The 17,537-nt window shown below is 48.9% G+C and overlaps 1 protein-coding gene across 7 annotated transcripts in view; it reads left to right on the top strand.

The window, feature by feature from the left end:
- LOC105498929 (ERCC excision repair 6 like 2) overlaps positions 1 to 17,537 on the top strand; it is a 153,296-nt gene that overhangs the window by 122,831 nt on the left and 12,928 nt on the right. For 4 of the 7 annotated variants that reach the window (XM_071077440.1, XM_071077441.1, XM_071077442.1 and 1 more), the window contains exon 19: positions 4,795 to 7,238. The exons of 1 other annotated variant lie outside the window; for it this stretch is intronic. In XM_071077440.1, the coding sequence (XP_070933541.1) occupies positions 4,795 to 5,782 (988 nt within the window). In that variant the 3' untranslated portion in view covers positions 5,783 to 7,238. Of the gene's footprint in view, positions 1 to 1,301; positions 2,342 to 4,794; positions 7,239 to 9,504; positions 9,639 to 17,537 lie in introns of those variants that run through there. 2 more of the 7 variants (XM_071077446.1, XM_071077444.1) reach the window with 2 other exon arrangements.

The following is a 17,537-nucleotide window of genomic DNA, read 5'->3' on the forward strand; positions in this document are numbered from 1 at the left end:
GGGATTGGATCAGATCAAGATGTACAGTAGGAGGAGATGAGAGGCCAGTGGTGATGGATGACGGCAGTGAACAGGCATGGGGGGCGTGGTCGGGCTGGCCCTGCTGGCTTCTGGGGGCAGTGGGAAATGTCTCTGGCTCTGTGGGTTCAAAATACTTCCTGCAGGGGTTTGGCGACTCCCAGGCAGCCAGTTCCTCAGCTGCCCGGGGAAGAGCTTGTCCCCTAGCTCTTTGGAGTGCTAGCGTGGCTTGTTGGAGTATGGCTCTCGGCTGTCTGTAGTTGCACAGAGAGGTGAACACCTCTCACACTGCCACACAGCGTGCCTCCCACAGACAGACCCGCAACAGGGATTTTTGCGGAGTGTGCCTTTTCACTTTGGGCAAATATTTTGCCAGGAGGCTGACCATATACCTTTTTCCCCCCAAGTTTGCATGCGTTCTCTGTTCTCGATTGCCTCCAAGAGCCATGTTAGGACACGGTTTGTTCTGTTCCGGGCTTCAACGTAGCTGCAACTTGAATCTCTTCCCTAGATATATTGTATGCTGCTTATAGTCCTCCTTCATCTTCTTTGCTCATCAGTGCCTTCTTAAGAAGTGGTTTGGAAACTGCCTCTTCAACATCATGATGAATAAGTTTGGAGGGAACTCCTTTGTTGACTGGCAGTCTCTGAAGGAAGTATCTAGCTTTCTTTTCCGTGCATTTGCAACCTTACAGAGAGCAGGGAACTTTGCAGGTGCTAATTCTTTGTGCCCTCTGAGTCAGAAGGAAGACTAAGAAATAGAAAGAGTTCTTCCTCATGTTTCTCAGTGAGTCGTCCTTCAATGCTCATGAATTTCATTATGTCACAACCTGCACCAGGGAGCAGTGAGGCATGATTGAATCCTTCCTCAGTGAAACTTCACATTGTGACATATGAGGTCATTTCAGAAAAGGTTGCGATGAGCTTACACTGACTTATGAAGGCTCAGTCAGTGACCCCAAGGTTAGGATTGGCACCAGGTTGAAAGAGTGATCGTGTCAGCTTGACGTCAGGGCCCGTGCTAGCTAGTCATGCTGTGGCTTTGTTGAAGTCACTGCTGGGTTGAGTTCGACGGAGGTTGTGGTGCCTCCTGGCTTGACGGCTGAGAGGAGGGCACTGAGTCTTTTGCTATCTGCTGCATCGGGTTACAGCTGGGCTTGCACACAGCATGATAGATGAGCAAGAAGGCAGCCTTCACAACCTTGCACTTGGTGGTAAATTACCCATGGTTTTCCAGTCAGGCATGCACCATGGTGCTATTTTTATTTTGCCTTTCTCTCCAGCAATTGATCTGTCCGGCCTGATGAAATCCTTCAGCTCCAGCACCAGATCAAACATTGTAATCAGCATTGTGAAAGTGACTGATACAGCACCTGCTGTGTGGGGAGTTTGCTTTTGGAATGGACACGATGCCGTACGGCACGCTGCATACGCATCTTGAGCTGTGGGCAGAGCAATGACAGACTCATCAGCTTCGTTGAGTTCTAGTGGCACGTTCAAGTGTTTCAATCACTACGTGCCTTATTGGCTTTGGTTACCAATTAGGGATGTAGAATTAAAACCGTCCAACCATGTACATTTTACCACCTTATTTTCCATTAACTGTCCTAGTCAATAGAATCAAGACTGCACCTTCCTCCACTGCAGTCACATGATCATCTGAATGAAGCGTTCAGTCCTACCTCTCCTTCCGGAAGCTTAGGCAGACAGAAGATGAATTCAGCTGTGCTCCGCCTCCCTTCCTCCAGAAAGGGAGGATTTTGAGTTGTATCCGTGATACATAACTGCTTTTGATACACTTGCTGAAAGAGACATATCTTTGGTTTCTTTTTTCCCCCTTTCACTAAATGGGTTATGGAAGTCTACTCTAGTTAACTAATTTTTCTTCACAAAGTGGCTGGCTTATGCCACCTGGTTGTACCCTGCAGTTCCTTACGTTCTTAGAGAAAATTCTGAAGGCCCAGAGTTAGGAAAGCCAGTTAGAAGGCAAAACTAAAATGAATGATAATTATAGCTTATCCTGGCCAGGTGCGGTGGCTCAAGCCTGTATAATCCCAGCACTTTGGGAGGCCGAGACAGGTGGATCACGAGGTCAGGAGATCGAGACCATCCTGACTAACACGGTGAAACCCCGTCTCTACTAAAAAATACGAAAAACTAGCCGGGCGTGGTGGGGGCGCCTGTAGTTCCAGCTACTCGGGAGGCTGAGGCAGGAGAATGGCGTAAACCCGGGAGGCGGAGCTTGCAGTGAGCTGAGATCTGGCCACTGCACTCCAGCCTGGGCAACAGAGCCAGACTCCATCTCAAAAAAAAAAAAAAGAAGTACTGAATTATAGCTTATCCTGTAAGCAGCAACCACGTGGCTTAGTGTACTTGCAGACTACTCAGAGAAAACGAGGTTAGAAGCAGCTCTCCTCCCAGAGCTCGCAGGGTCGCCGCTGAGGCCGCGGTTCCAGCACAGTGGAGGTGAAGTTACTTTGGCAGTTGCTGACACCACCAAGCCTTAGATAAATAAAAGGCATCAGCTTGTAACCTGGCCAATCACTGAATCTTTACAAGCACAAATATTTATTAGAAGGGCCATGAAAATGGATTTGAAGATGATTAATAAACAGAATAATATCTCATTATTTCATGTGAAGTGAAAACTGGCACCTCTTAAGAATATGCTTGTTACTTTCCAACAAGAACATTGGCAATTTCCAGGACAGAAATTTGGAGTCATGTATATGTGTTATTAAATATTCTGTTGGAGATGAAAGTGGCTGTTGATAAAGCATGGATAGTATCTGGATTTGGGGAAATTAACAAGATAGTGTAGTGAGGACTAGAAGCCATGGGCCCATGTGAAGCCACAAACAAAAGTTGTGAGTGTGCTTTATGGTCTACCACTAACAGCAAAGGAAACACAAACTATATAACCTGGTCTGCGTGGCAAAAATAAAAGTGGCATTGAAGCTCCTACTTACATACATTAAAAGTAATTTTTTTTATGCTAAGGATTCTGTTGTGCATAAGATAAAATTCAAACTTCTGAACTTGGCCTACAGACCCCCTGTGATTTTTAGCCTCTTCCTTGCAGTTTCTCCTGCCACTCTTTGAACCAGGTCATCTTGGACCTGAGACTGTACATGCGCCCTCTCCCTGGGAGACTTCTCACTCATCATTACCTGACCGACTTATCAGGAAGAGATGCCTTTTCTACCCACCTTGCCTACCACCAGTCACTGACCTAGGTTCCCTTTCTATGAATGCCAGTAGCGCCCCATATTTACCTCATGGTAAATTTACATTATGGGTTTATCACTCTAGTCTAGTTTGATTTTCATGCATTTGTCTACCCCAAGTAAACTGTAAACTCCTTGAAGATAGAAACCGGAGTCTTATTTGCTGTTATATAGTTCCTGCTATAGTGCTTAGCACATAACAGACTCTATAAATATTTGTTGAGTGAATAAAGGAATGTTTTAAGGAACTATGGTATAAAATATAATTTCTAAAACTTTAGGACTTTTAATCATGGGCTGCTCCACTCACTCTCTATGACTTTTGTTCAAAGGAGTATTTATAAACATTGAGCTGTTCTATCTCTTGGCCCAAACTCTTCATCAGCAAAGCAATACCCACTGTCTTAGTCTGCTTGGATTGTAATAACAAAATACTATAGACTGGGTGGCTCAAACAGCAGAAATTCATTTCCACAGTTCTAGAGGCTGGATGGCCAACAATAAGAAGTTAGCTGATTCAGTTTCTGGTGAGGGCCCTCTTCCTGGCTGGCAGGTGGCCACCATCTCCCTGTGTCCTCACATGGCAGAGAGGAAGAGGCGAAGAGAAAGAAACTGTGTGGGTTCTCTGGCATCTCTTCTAAGGACACTAATCCTGTTGGATCAGGGTCCCACCCTTATGACCTCATTTAACCTTAATTACCTCCTAAAGGCGCTAACTCCAAATACTGTTACGTCCTGGGTTAGGGGGCTTCAGCAGGATTTGGGGGAGGGGCACAGTTCAGTCCATAGCACCCTCGTTTAGGGAAAGGAGCAGGGCTCAATGCCCAGGTCCCTAAGTCTTTCTGCCTCTATCTTACCAAGGTTCTTGAAGGCCCATTTCCTCATACATGTATACAACCGCTTTTATTAGTATCTTATACTAAGAATACAACACACTTCTTGTAATAGCATCTCACTTCTTAGCTTAGGTGTCCATACCAGCTGGGGAAAAAATAATCTGGGTTTATCAGTTTAGAACTTCCCTTTGGGCTCATCAAAAAGTCTTATGCGATTTCAATATTGTATTTGTAGAAGAAGGGGAAAAGGAGAGGGAAGGGAAAAAAAAAATGTCTTTCTTAATTTTTCAGAATTTGCTCTTTTCATTAAAATTCTTCTTTGACAACTTTATTTCATGGGACTTGAATACAATATGGATTTTCAAGTACAGATTCTGTAAATCATGATCCTCATGTCAGTCATAAATCACTGGCTCACTGGAGGAGTAGCATGCTGGGCCTCCATAATTCCCCAGAAATACCTAATATAATAGCATAAATCAAAATAACTTACAAAGTGATGATTTTGTGAGCTAAAATACTTTTCTCAGTAGCATCAGGGAAGAGGCCTCGTTCTACTAGGATAAAATGCATTTTCATTATGGAATTCAGCAGACATGCTAAAGGAACAAGATTACCTTCCTTGGCCTCTACATTTCCTGTTACTGGTGATGAGTTATTTCAAAATAAAATGTAATGAAAATAACCACTAGTTTTGTTCATTTAATCTTTAGAAAACAATTTGAAGAAATGGCCTCTTATTTTAACTCGTCTTCTGTAAACGAATTTGCTGAACATATAACCAGTGCCACATCAGAAGAACGACAGAAAATGCTAAGAGACTTTTATGCTTCTCAATATCCAGAGGTAAAAGAACTTTTTATGGATTCTGCATCAGAATTCAACACTTCTTCCTTTGAGAAAGGAGAGTGCACCAGGAAGAAATCTGAAAAAAGAGACTCTCTTATAAAAGCAAGGCTGTCAGATTCTGAAACCTTGTCATTTAAAGATTCTACCAACAAAATTTCTCAAGTTTGCAGCCTAAAAACATATAAAAGAAAATCAATTAAGTTTCAAAATCATAGTTCCTGTAGAGAAGAGGTGTATTCTAACGATGCAGAAGCTAAGAAATCACCTGTTAGTTCTACTCAAAAGACTGACAGTGGGAAAAATAGCCAAGCATCGAAAGATACTGTGACATCCCGTTCTCAGAACAGTGAGTCTGAAACACATGAGAGAAGGTTAGAAAATACCATGAAAGACAAACAGGACCTCACAAGAATGGGCATTTCAAGAAAAGAACCCCTTCTGAAATTGGAAAACAAAAAGATAGAAAATCCAGTGCTGGAAAATTCTTCTGTGATAAGCTTACTTGGTGATACCTCTATTCTTGACGACCTTTTTAGAAGTCATGGGAACAGTCCCACACAACTGCCAAAGCAAGTTCTTTCAGGGCCCGTGGAAAAAGCAAAACAGAGACCAAAAGATTTCTGGGACATTTTGAATGAGCAGAACGATGAGAGTCTTAACAAACTCACAGACTTGGCAGTAATAGAGACTCTGTGTGAAAAAGCACCTCTAGCAGCACCCTCCAAAAGGAGAGAAGAGCCAGCAACTCCTCTTTGGAAATCAAATGAGAAATTTTTATGGAAGAAATTTAATTCAAGTAGTACAGATGAAAACACAACCAATACACAGAGTACTACAGAAGTATATAAATGAATTACTGCACCAGTGAACTGCTGCCATCACTGTTTACGGCACTGGATTCCACACTGATTCTATTATCTTGAACACAGTTGTTGACATACATTTTTATTAAATTATTGCTTTAGGATTTTTTAAAGTCTGAAGTATTATCATGGATCTGTTTTTCTTGATATTTGATTTGATCTTTCAAGAATATGATTGTATTTGTAGTATAAACCTCTGTTATGAATTAGAAAAGATTCTAGGTTTGTTAGTAGGAGACCTGGGACATCTTTCTTACTGTATTACATAATGATGTGACACTTGCCCTGTGAGCATTGTTTCCCAGTATGAAAGATGAAGGGTCTGAACCAAAACAGCATGAGTGTCCTTCCAGTTTAAAAAAGCTTTGCTTTGCTCTCCTGATGGCTCATAGTCTGAATCATGTCCGCCCCTCAAATCAGGTGTACACCAATGTGTTTCTTTTTTACTAGCACTTGGGAAAGTTATTAAGTATTTTCTTTTTCTCTGGGTATCATGTTCTATTATTACTTTAGAAAAAAGTCATAACTAGTACTGAATATATGGTATATATGATATTAAAATGGTAATTTTGCAACAGCTCAAAGTTAAAAGGTTAATGTTACTTTGCTATGTGAGCTGTGATTACTACCATTAGCCACAGACACCAGTGCCTCAACTTTTTATGTACCTGTTGTGATTTAATCAATGTAAATAAAGGTTTGTATAGTATTTTTGAAGTTAAGTATGAAGAAATGAGTCAACTTTTTATTTTGTTAGAAACTATTACATTTTGAGTGTAATTTATATGGTTTACAACAAAATGAATGCTCTCGTTGTTGAATTCATATGTATTTAGAAGCCTTTACTCGGCCCCTGTGTTCTGTGCTAGGGGCTTGAGCTGTACAGGTAAGGCAGAGCTACAGGTGAATGAAAGGAAATCATGTCGGTGAAAAATCATGGTGGAAAGCCCCGGGTATCTTGTGTGCACGCTGTAGGCAGGACCTGCACTGCCTCCGCTGCAGGTTCAGATGCTCCGCTGCAGCTGTCCTTCAGTCAGTTCACAGGGCTGCAAGAGGAGGACACACCCATCCAGAAAACGGCCTGGGCCGGGAACTGGCTGTGCTAGAGAGCACTGCTACCGAGTTGAGGAGAGAGGGCTTCTGTGTACCCAGGATGTGGAGTCATTGCTCAGAAGTGAACAAAAAATCAAAAACCAAAGTCTTCTCAAGGGACTGATCGGCCAAGTGTGCTCTTCTTTAGAGCAGTGTTCCCTTAAAGCCCTGAAGACACCTCTTCAGGGAAATAAACATCTGCAAATGGTGCAGCTGCCCCTAAGTATTCAAGGCAAAGAAGCCTAAGTTTGCAGAGATGATGATGAACTTTTCATTCGTCCACAGAAATTGAGAACGCCACAGGAAATACACGCTTATTTTCTAATTAAAATTCAGTGTGTAAACTTTTTAAATTCTGAAGTTATCCTTCCTTTATGATATCAAAATAACCCTCTTTTATGAAATGATGATAGATCATAGCTTTTAGTCTTTTTCATTGTCCCTGCCAAGACTAAAAGTTGGCAGTCACGTCGGTCCCAGAAGTTTTATTTGACACTTACTGGTCTATAAAATCCAAAGGAATGGGGATCACTGCCCGCCTTAATGGTTTTTTGTTTTTTGTGTTTTTGGCACGTGGAGGATTTTTATGTCACAAATCCAGCTAACAGTGGGTCTAGGATCCAGGCCTCACCAAGGATGTTGCTGAACCTGCCAGCCCCAGTGACAGGCCCGCACCTTCAGAGGGCAAGAGTGCCCATCACTGTCTGGGCTCAATGCAGACTTGTTTCTGGTTTCACCTCCACCAGAGACGGCAAACCATCTTCCTTCTGCCCACTGCTTCTGGGAAGCCTGACCGGGATGGTTCATAAGCCACCTTGCTGTGGGTGATGCCCCTGTACACTGTGGCGTGTACGGCTGGCTCCACTTGGTGTTTGTTGCAGGCGGGAAGAACATCTCACTTTTGCCTGGCTAAAGGCCCCCCCAGGAGGGCTGTTTTGCCTCGTAGGGTCTTGCAGGGTTTCGCTAGGAAAACGGTGCCTCTGGTAGTTACTCTCTGCCCCTAGGAGGAAAGACAGATTGGCCCTTCCTTCCCGAGTCCCAGGCTGTGTGGTTCCCAGCCCCAAGGTAGCAAGGCAGCACCTCCGGAGAGGCTTGTAAGCATGCAGGTGTCCAGGGTCCTCGTCAAGAGACTCAAAATCAAGGGGTCTGGGGCTCAGCACAGGCACCCTTTTTGTTTTTGCGCTTTCACAGGAATTCTGATGTGCCAGTGATTGTCTGAGGTTTGCCCCTGGGCAGGACTCATCTGCCTGACCTTCTGTCTCCCGGGACACAGTATTTCCAGAGAGGCGCTTCAGTTGCCCCACCACGACTTCCAGCACCCTCCATGTCCACATACAGCTGAGCTCATGATGGAGCACACCGTGTGCTTTGTGTTGTTATATTCGTATCAAAATGCCCACACATATCTGAACATCTGTGTTCACAGTGGCATTATTCACAATAGCTAAAACATGAAGAAAGCATTCCAAGTGCCTATCAATGAATAAGCAAAATGTTATACACACACATGGGAATATTATTCAGCCTTGAAAGGAAATTCAGACACATGCTACAACATCGATGAATCTTGAGGATGGTGTGCAAAGAGAAATAAACCAGACACAGAAGGACAAATACTGTATGATTCCACTTACATGAAGTACCTAGATGAGTCAGATTCTTAGAGACAAAGTAGAACGGTGGTTGCCAGACACTGGGGGGAGGGGAGAAGGGAGTTATTAATGGGTATAGAGTTTGTGTTTTACTGGATGAAAAGTGGCCTGAAGATGGATGGTCATGATGGTTGCACAGCAATGTGAATTTAATGACACTGAAGTATACACTTAAAAGTCATTAAAATGCTAAATTTTATATGTATTTTACCACAATTTTAAAAATAGAAAAAAAGTATAACCAAAAGCAACACCTCTCCAAAATGTGTTATATGCCAAATTTTGACATATGTGAGATCGCTGACTATATTTTACTTATAAATTTGAAATTAATATGGTTTTTACATTGACACTCCATATAAGCCATTATTTTGAAAAAACATTTTCCTTATTAAAAGATTGGGAAGAAAATTCACACATCGCATTTTCTTTTTTTGTAAGACAGGGTCTCACTCTGTCACCTAGGCTGGTGTGCAGTGGCGCAATCATAGCTCACTGCAGCCTGGACCTCCCGGGCTCAAGGGATCCTCCTACCTCAGCCTCCCAAGTAGCTGGGATCACAGACATGCACCACCCTGCCCGGCTAATTTTTGCATTTTTTTTGTAGAGACAGGGTTTCGCCACATTGCCCAGGCTGGTCTCGAACTTCCGGGCTCAAGCAATCTGCCTGCCTTTGCCTGCATTGTTTTCCTATTATACTTAATGTATTTTGTTTGCTTTGCTGCAGGTGAAACTATGATGGTTATATTTATTGCCTAAGTTTCCATTAAGACCAATCTTAATCATACCAATATGATACCTGTCATGGACAGAGATAATACTCATCTGATATTCTTGGTTTTTTACTGCTCTGTTTTGTAGATAAGAATCAAGAATGCTTCTTTCTACAGATATCTTTTTTGTTAGCTAAATAGGCCTCGCAGTCTCATTGAAAGAAATAACTAAAACTCACTTTATATTGTTTCAGTTGATCTGGCGGGGAAATGCATGCAGCTCTGAATTCCTAACACATCTCTAAGGAAACCCCAGTGAGTTGTCTTGTCAGATTAAAATACCAATTATCGACCTCCATACTTTCGGATTTTCTTAATTTTTTTGTAAAGTGGGACATGTTTCTGAACTGAAAGAAACTTCAAAAGAAGCCTCGTAATAGCTCATTCATATTTTTTCTTCTTTCCTAAAACTATTATAAAAGCATTAATAGGAACAAAACAATTATTTTTCAAAATATAAATGCCAGAATGCACCATATGAGAATCCCCCAGCCCCCTCTGCTTGCCTCCCAGCACCCTCATTGTGCTCCAGTGTTCAGCTTTCTCTTCCTCTCCGTCCACCACTCACTGCCCTCTCTTCCCACTGCCGGTACCTAAGTGACCTTCCTTCACCTATGCCTGGCAAAGCCCCAGGTTCCTTCCACATCACGCCTGACTCCGGAATTGACACCTCCCTCTCTCAGCTTCCTGCTCACCATGGAGCCTCAATGACCTGCCCACCATTCCCTCAGGCAGCACTCCCACTGCCCCAAGACGCCATCACACCTTCACCCTGCTGGGACCTCCTAGCCCCCTCAGCTTCCCCTACTCCACATGGTGGGTGTTTCAGTCCGTTCTCACGCTGCTATGAAGAAATACCCGAGAAATACCAGGATTAATTTATAAAGCAGTTTAATTGGCTCACAGTTCCGCATAGCTGGGGCGGCCTCAGGAAGCTTACAATCAGGGAGGCAGTTCGCCTGAAGGGGGAAGAAGGGCACCTTCCTCACAGGGTGGCAGGAGAGAGAGGAAGGGGGTGGGGGAAGCCCTTATAAAACCACCAGATCGCCTCACGCCTGTAATCCCAGCACTTTGGGAGGCCGAGGCAGGCAGATCACGAGGTCAGGAGTTCGAGACCAGCCTAACCAACATGGTGAAACCCCGTCTTTACTAAAAATACCAAAAAAAATTAGCCGGATGTGATGGCGCGCGCCTGTAGTCCCAGCTACTCGGGAGGCTGAGGCAGAGGTTGCAGTGAGCCGAGATCGCGCCACTGCACTCCAGCCTGAGTGACAGACACTCCGTCAAAAAAAAAAAAAAATCTCGTGAAAACTCACTGTCACGAGACCAGCGTTCGGGGAAACCACCTCCATGATTCAGTTACCTCTACCTTGTCCCGCCCGTGGCACGTGGGGATTATTAAAATTCAAGGTGAGATTTGGGTGGGGACACAGAGCCAAACCGTATCAGGGGGACAGGCCTTCGGCAGGTGGATAAGATGGGAGGAGTTCTGAAATGCACAGCCAGGATGTTCCAGAGGCCAAATCATCAGGCAGGTCATCCCAAGGACAGCAGTTAATTCACTGACATGCCAGCAAAGGGCAAACCCAACTGGCGCTGGGGAGCCCAGGTAGGGGCGCCGCTCACCTCCTAAAATGCCCTCAAAGACCCCTTAGGGCACCGCCAAATGCTGGGACGTGTTGGGGTGGACAAGCAGGTCTCAGGAAGCTTAGAAGGTCCCCTAGGTGGGCGCCGAGGGACAAGGCCCACGGGGGAAGGCAGCCGCGGATGATGGAATGCCCCCCCAATGGCTTCCGCAGCTCAAAAGGAGACACACGCTTGGCGCTGGAGTCCTCAGAAAAGGCCACTTCCAAACTGTGGGGATGGGGAGTGGCCGGGCCTAAACGAAGGGGAAGGCAGAACAGCCCCCTCCAGTCTCCCGCGGCCGTGAAAACCCCGGAGCAGCAGGCGCGTGGGCCATTGGGTGCGCAGGTTCCTGGTGCGGCTTGGCCAGGCGGGGAGCGCGTCCGACAGTTCACCCGCCGTCCGGGACGCGCGGGCCGGGGAGGGGGAGCGGGAGCGGGCGGAGGGCGGCGCGCCGGGCCCGTCGGGCTGTGGGACCGAAAGTCCTGCGTGTCGGGGGCTGGCAGCGCAGCCGCGGCGAACCCAGCCCCGGGGGCACCAACTGCGGGCACAGGAGCCGTTCGGCTTTCCCCCTCGCGCCCGTTACTCAGGCGTCCCGGGGAGCCCCGCGGGCAAGTGTCGGGCTGCGTCCGGGCAGAGGCGGCCTCGCCTGGGTCCGCGCGTTCCCGAAGCCCCCGCGGCGGGGCCCACAGCGCGCGCCGGGACCCCCGGAGCCGTCCGCTCCTCCGACTCGGGCTGCTTTTCCCTGTGCGGGAAAGAGAAAGCGAACGAACTAGCTGATGGCTTGGCTGGCTGGAAACGGGCAGCGAGGTCCAGCTGGAGGGCACGAGCTCTCCGGAGCCGCACACCTCGGGGAAGCTCAGTCCCCCCCCGCCGGCAGGAGCGAGGGGCGGTCCCGGGGGCTGCTCCCGCGGGGAGGGGAGGGGAGGGAGGGCGGCGCGACCCTCTGCGGGGTCCACCCCTCCATCCTCCAGACCCCGCGGCCTGCGGGCCACGGGGCACATTCTCGGGTAGCGACGGGCTGGAAGGGCACCCGGGCTGGCGACGGGCGGGGTGGAGGGGAACTCGGTTAGCGGGGACGATGGGCCGAGTGCCTCCCGTGCCCCCGCGCGAAGGCGAGGCCAGTGGGCTGGCGGTGTGGGGCGAGGCCGCCGGGGGCCCAGGCACCTGCAGCCGGGAGGGTCCGCTCCCTTCCCCGCCCTGGACGGCGGCCTGCGGGAAAGCAGCCTCCACTGGGTCCCGCGCGCGTCGCGCCGAGGTGGTGGAAGGCCGAGGGCGGGAGGGCGGAGGCGCCGGCAGGGTGGGCGGGACTGGGGCTCGGACGGAGGACAGGGGCTCGGAGGAGGCAGGAAGGACGCCGGGTACTGCGGGGCGCCTGGGGGGTTCCGAGCGCAGCGGCTGCGGAGCCGACCCGCCCAGTGGGAATCGCGGCCCCGGCGCGCCCACGACGCTCCTCCAGGCCGAACCCCTGCGGCCCCGAGCCCCCGGCCTCTCGCCCCCAGCCACCCCCCACTCCCACCCCGCAGGTCGGCCCTGCAGCATTCTTCCCTTCCTCCACCTCCCTCCCGCCAACGAAGCCGGAGCCTCCGGCCAAGTGGCCGCTCTCAACCTGTTACCAAGTCCTAGAGAGAACTTCTCCAAAATATGTCCTGGATCCCCCTGCCAAGGGCCCTGTCCCGCCCCTCCAGCTCCCATCTGGATGCCTGCAGACCTCTCCCTGGCTTCCGAGGCTCTGGCCTCCTCCCTCCCTAAGCCATTTTCCACACCGCTTCCCCGGGAGCCCGTTAACGCACACCGGGACCGCGGCGGGGGCAAGCCGCCTGTGTCTCCATAGCAGGCCAAGGGGGACTGGGTGGGGAAGAATAAAGGCTGCAGGGGACATCGGCTAGCAGGTGTGAAGCCCTTACTGTGCGTCATTTGTTAAACACTTCCAGTGGATTTTCTCGTTTAATCTGTCCAACAATGCTTCTGGGCCGGTAATCGTATTGTTTTACAGAGGGAGAAACTGAGGCACGGACGGGAACTCGGCTTGTAAGCAACGGAGTAATCCAAAGCCAGTCAGCCCCACGCCGAGTTTATTCACCCTGGCAGGGGTTTCCGCGGGAACCATGACCCTTCCTAACTGGGGTGGAAGGACCCGCAGCGCCAGCGGGGTCCGGGCCAGACAGCAGCGAGCGTCTGTTAACAGCGATGCTGAGTGGGTCAGGCCGTGGGGCTCAGGTTCAGTGTGATCTGGAATGCCTCCGAGGCCCCCTCGCTCATCCACCTGCCTTTAGGGGATGGGTGGTCTGCGTTTCTGGAGATGGACAAGATGAAGCAGTCTCTACACTTGGCTCTTCAGCCCCGGCGCCCCCCACAGCCGCCTCTGCTTTCCTGGAGACACCGCAGGCTCCTGACCTCAGGCCGGCTTGTGCTGCTCCACCCTCTCCCTCCTCCACAGACAGGCCACTTAGCGTGCTCTCCCATCCCTCACCCCTGCCAACAGCAGGCTCTTCTGGCCACTTCCTTTGCATGTGAATGAGTCCAGGTCTAGGCTGCCTTTGTCCAGGGAGGCCGGTGGGATTTCCATCAGTAATTAGCGGTTGGTGAGTCAGGGGTCAGCGGTGGTCTCCTTTCCAGGACCCAGAAATGACACCACAAGGGTAACTGGCCCTTGCTTCCTGCCTAGGAATTAGCAGCATCCCACCCCAGCACTCCACGGCCTAGATAAGATGGACCAAGACCCCAGAGACAACAGGACTCTGGGACAGGGAAGGGATTTATGATTAGCATCGGCTCTAGTTAAATTCTTTTGTTTATTTCTGTGCATTGATTGACCTATTATGTAATATGCTTTTGCTTTTTTCTTCCTGGAATACAGATCCTACCAGTGGTTTTATTCCTTTTTTATATAATGTTTAATTCATCTATCTCTATAAATCCATAACATGAAATTGAAAGGGTCTCAAAGAGCAGTTTCTCCCCTAACTCTTCCACTGTTCAACCCAGGGGCAAGCACTGTCATCCCTCACTGCTACCAGCTTCTGGTCAGGCTTTCTGGCCACATGTGTGTAGACATGCTTCATTCTTTTAACTGTGTTTTTTATATTTTCTATATTAACACCAAAAAGAATATACTAAGAAATCAGTGCTATTTCCAAATGGAGCCCGGAGTTCCTCAGCACTGCGCTCCTCCCATCCCAGAAGCACCTACTTCTCTTCCTTAGTTGCCTCATCAATCACATGGGGCTGGGGCAGTGAGGAGGATGTTTGCCTCTCATAGAGACTTAAAGGTTTTCCTCATCTCCTCTGGGTACAGAACAAGAAATTAAGGATGACCTGAAATATACAGGGCTTGGATGAGACTTGAAACAATCGTGATGAGAGGAATTGCTGGGTTCTGGAACCGAGGAGTGCAGCAACCAGGGGCTCAGCAAGCTGAGATATCCCTCCAGTGAAAAGGGACCCGGGAGCATAACGCAACAAAAGTCGTTTCTCTTCCTCAAGATGGATATTTCTCCTTTTCTAGTAAGAGTGTCAGTATCAGCATTTATCTGCTGGAGATTGTTTAAATATCAGGTGTACTTAGTAACTTTGCATCTATTTTTCTTAAACACGAATTGCTTCCCAGAAGTGAACCGAAATGATCACCTCTAAAAGATGCTACTAATTATTGCTCCAGAAACCAAAATGATCCCACTCCCATGGCTGGCCATAGTCTAATTTCTTCACAAACAGAGGCAGAGCAGCTTGCGCCACGTAACCCCAAAGCTTTTCTGCAACTGATCAGAAGTTCCTTTCTCCACCCTTTAGCAGAGGTGCTGGTGACCAGGGAAGAGGAGAAGGTAAAGAGCAGAGTGAATGAAGGGATGTCGGGGACAGATTCTTTGAAGTCTGGGTAATCAATCCCAATGTATTCAAGAGAGAACTCAACTTGCTTTCCTAGATGGGACGCGGTGGCCCATGGCATCCACGGCAAACCACTCCCTTCTTGGATAGTTGGCTCCCAGACTTGAAGGCTGTGCTCCTTGCTGTCCTTGGACCTCTTCTGGTTTCCTTGGTGGGCTCCTGCTCCTCACCTTGTCCCTTGGATTTCCCAGGGAGCTATCCCCAATCTAGGGTTAGTCTCATACACCCACCATATTGTAGGGGCCCCTCCACTCTCATGCTTTTAATGAATTCGTTTATGGGTGATCACGAATCTTCACCACAGCCCCATCACCCTTCTGAGTTTCAGGTGCACACCCTGTTGCTTTGGTGTGACTGCATCCCGTTGGGTTATCCTTGGGCACCTCACACTCATTGTGTCCAAAGCAGAATTTTTCATCCTCAACTCTGCACTCATCCTTCTGTATTTGAGACTCCTAACTCAGTTAATGGCATTGCATCAGTCATTGACCTGGTAACCCAAATCTCAGCACCATCTTTTTTTATTTGGTTGGATGCTTCCATTCCTCTCAGCCACTGTATTCACTCAGTAACCGAGACTTCGAGTTGACCTCATAAATATTTCCTTAACTCTGATGCCTTCTTTCCAGTTTCCTACCAGTGTCCTAGTTCCTGAACCATTGCAATAGCTTCGGGTCTTTCACTTCTTAGGTGTTCTAGAGAAATCTGTCATATCTAGTAGAACTCTTTTGTTGAAAATGACACAGACTGGCTTAAGCAAAAAGCAAAATCATGGATATCAGGCTGGTTTGAGGTGTGGCATGGTGTCGAAGCTCAAGGGACACCACCCACACCCTGTGTCTCCAGCTCACCACTCAGGTCTGCTCTCCTCTCACTCTGGTGGGCTTCATTCTCAGGCTGCATCATGGGAGTGCAGTAGCAGCAGCAGGTCCAGCTCACCTGGTGCTTCCAGTGTCAAGTTCTACAGGAAGGAGGCAGGCCTGAGGCCGGATGGCAGTGAGTTTCTGTTAACAGCGACACCAAGTGGGTCAGGCAGTGGAGCTCAGGTTCGGTGTGATCCAGAATGCCACCGAGGCCCCCCTTGCTCATCCACCCACCTTTAGTAGATGGGTGGTCTGAGTTTCTGGAGATGACTAGGTGTAGCAGGAAGGGACACTGAGCTACACAACACATCCAAAGCCCATCACACATCAGACCCACAGATTCCCCTGCATAAAGTTCCCCAAGGCAAATTCTGCCAATTGAAATTTTGTCAAGATGATTTGATTCTTCTGTTGAAAAGCAGCATTAATCATTGTTGAACTTTTTCATTTTGTTTGCATTGATATTTCCACCTGTCATCTTCAATAAGAATGAATTTTAGAACTGATCATTTGGATCTACTCCTCAACTTGCAAGGCACTGTGCACAGTGTTGTTAAGACCATGCCTCTGAGATGACTGGAGAGACAGATGGAGAGGTGGAGGATTTGTATTTAGAGTCTAGTCAGGGAAACACACCTCCACCCTCAGATAGAATCTCCTGTTGTTGGTCGATACTGGAGGATGGAGCGGCAAGCCCAAGCCAGGATTCAGATATGGTGACTGATAGAAGCAGTGAAGGTCTCTAAAGGGCAAAGAGAAGTCATGAGGGGTTCTGAGAACCAAGGTCCTGGAAGCTGGAGAGGGGGTCCTGGGGAGTGGAACCGACCTCTGCACTCGCCTGGCCCTGGGGCCTCCCGGAGAGCTGGACTCAAATCCCTGAGATGCATCAGCCGGCCCTGGGCGGCACGCGGGCAGGCAGGTCCGGGGAGCGCAGGAAGCAAACTGGAAAACTGGACACGACCGGCCACCGCGGGGAGTCCCGGGGGCTGCTGGGGCTCTGCTGACCGGAACAGGCTCCCGTCCTGGGACCTGCGGCCGCCACGCCGCCCTCCGGGGCCGCTGTTGGCAGAACCTGGCGGGAGCTCGCTGCCCGCAGAAGGCTCAGGGCCTGGCAGCCAGGGCGAGGAGCCCAGCAGGTGGATTCGGAACTCAGTGTGGGGCCGAGCGCCCTCAGTGTGGAGCGGGGCGGGGGGAAACGCGGGAGAGCACCGGGTCTCTGGGCCAGCGCGTCCCCAGTGCCAACGCCCACGGGCCAGGTGGCCTCCGCGGCATCTGCTCCACACCCCACTGGGAGGGGCTTGTAGTTTCTGCACACGCCCCACTGCATGCACACCGCACCACACACACCACACTGTACACACCACACACACCACACCACACTGTACACACTACACACACAAACACACCACACACAAACACACCACACACCACAGCCCACACACACCACACAGCCCACACACCCTACAAACACACCGCACACATACCACACACAAACACACCACACTATACACACCACACACACCACACTATACACACCACACCACACTGTATGCACCACACCACACAAACACACCGCGCACACACCACACACACCCCACACACACACCACAGCACACACACCCTACAAACACACCGCACACACCACACCACACACACCACACTATACACACCACACACACCACACTATACACACCACACCACACTGTACACACCACATACACAAACACCACACAGTACACCACACACACCACACTATACACACCACACCACACTGTACACACCACACACACAAATAGCACACACACACCCCACACACACCACAGCACACACACACCACACACACCCCACACACC

The sequence above is a fragment of the Macaca nemestrina genome, chromosome 14 (assembly GCF_043159975.1).
Source record: "Macaca nemestrina isolate mMacNem1 chromosome 14, mMacNem.hap1, whole genome shotgun sequence".
Classification (NCBI taxonomy): domain Eukaryota; kingdom Metazoa; phylum Chordata; class Mammalia; order Primates; family Cercopithecidae; genus Macaca; species Macaca nemestrina.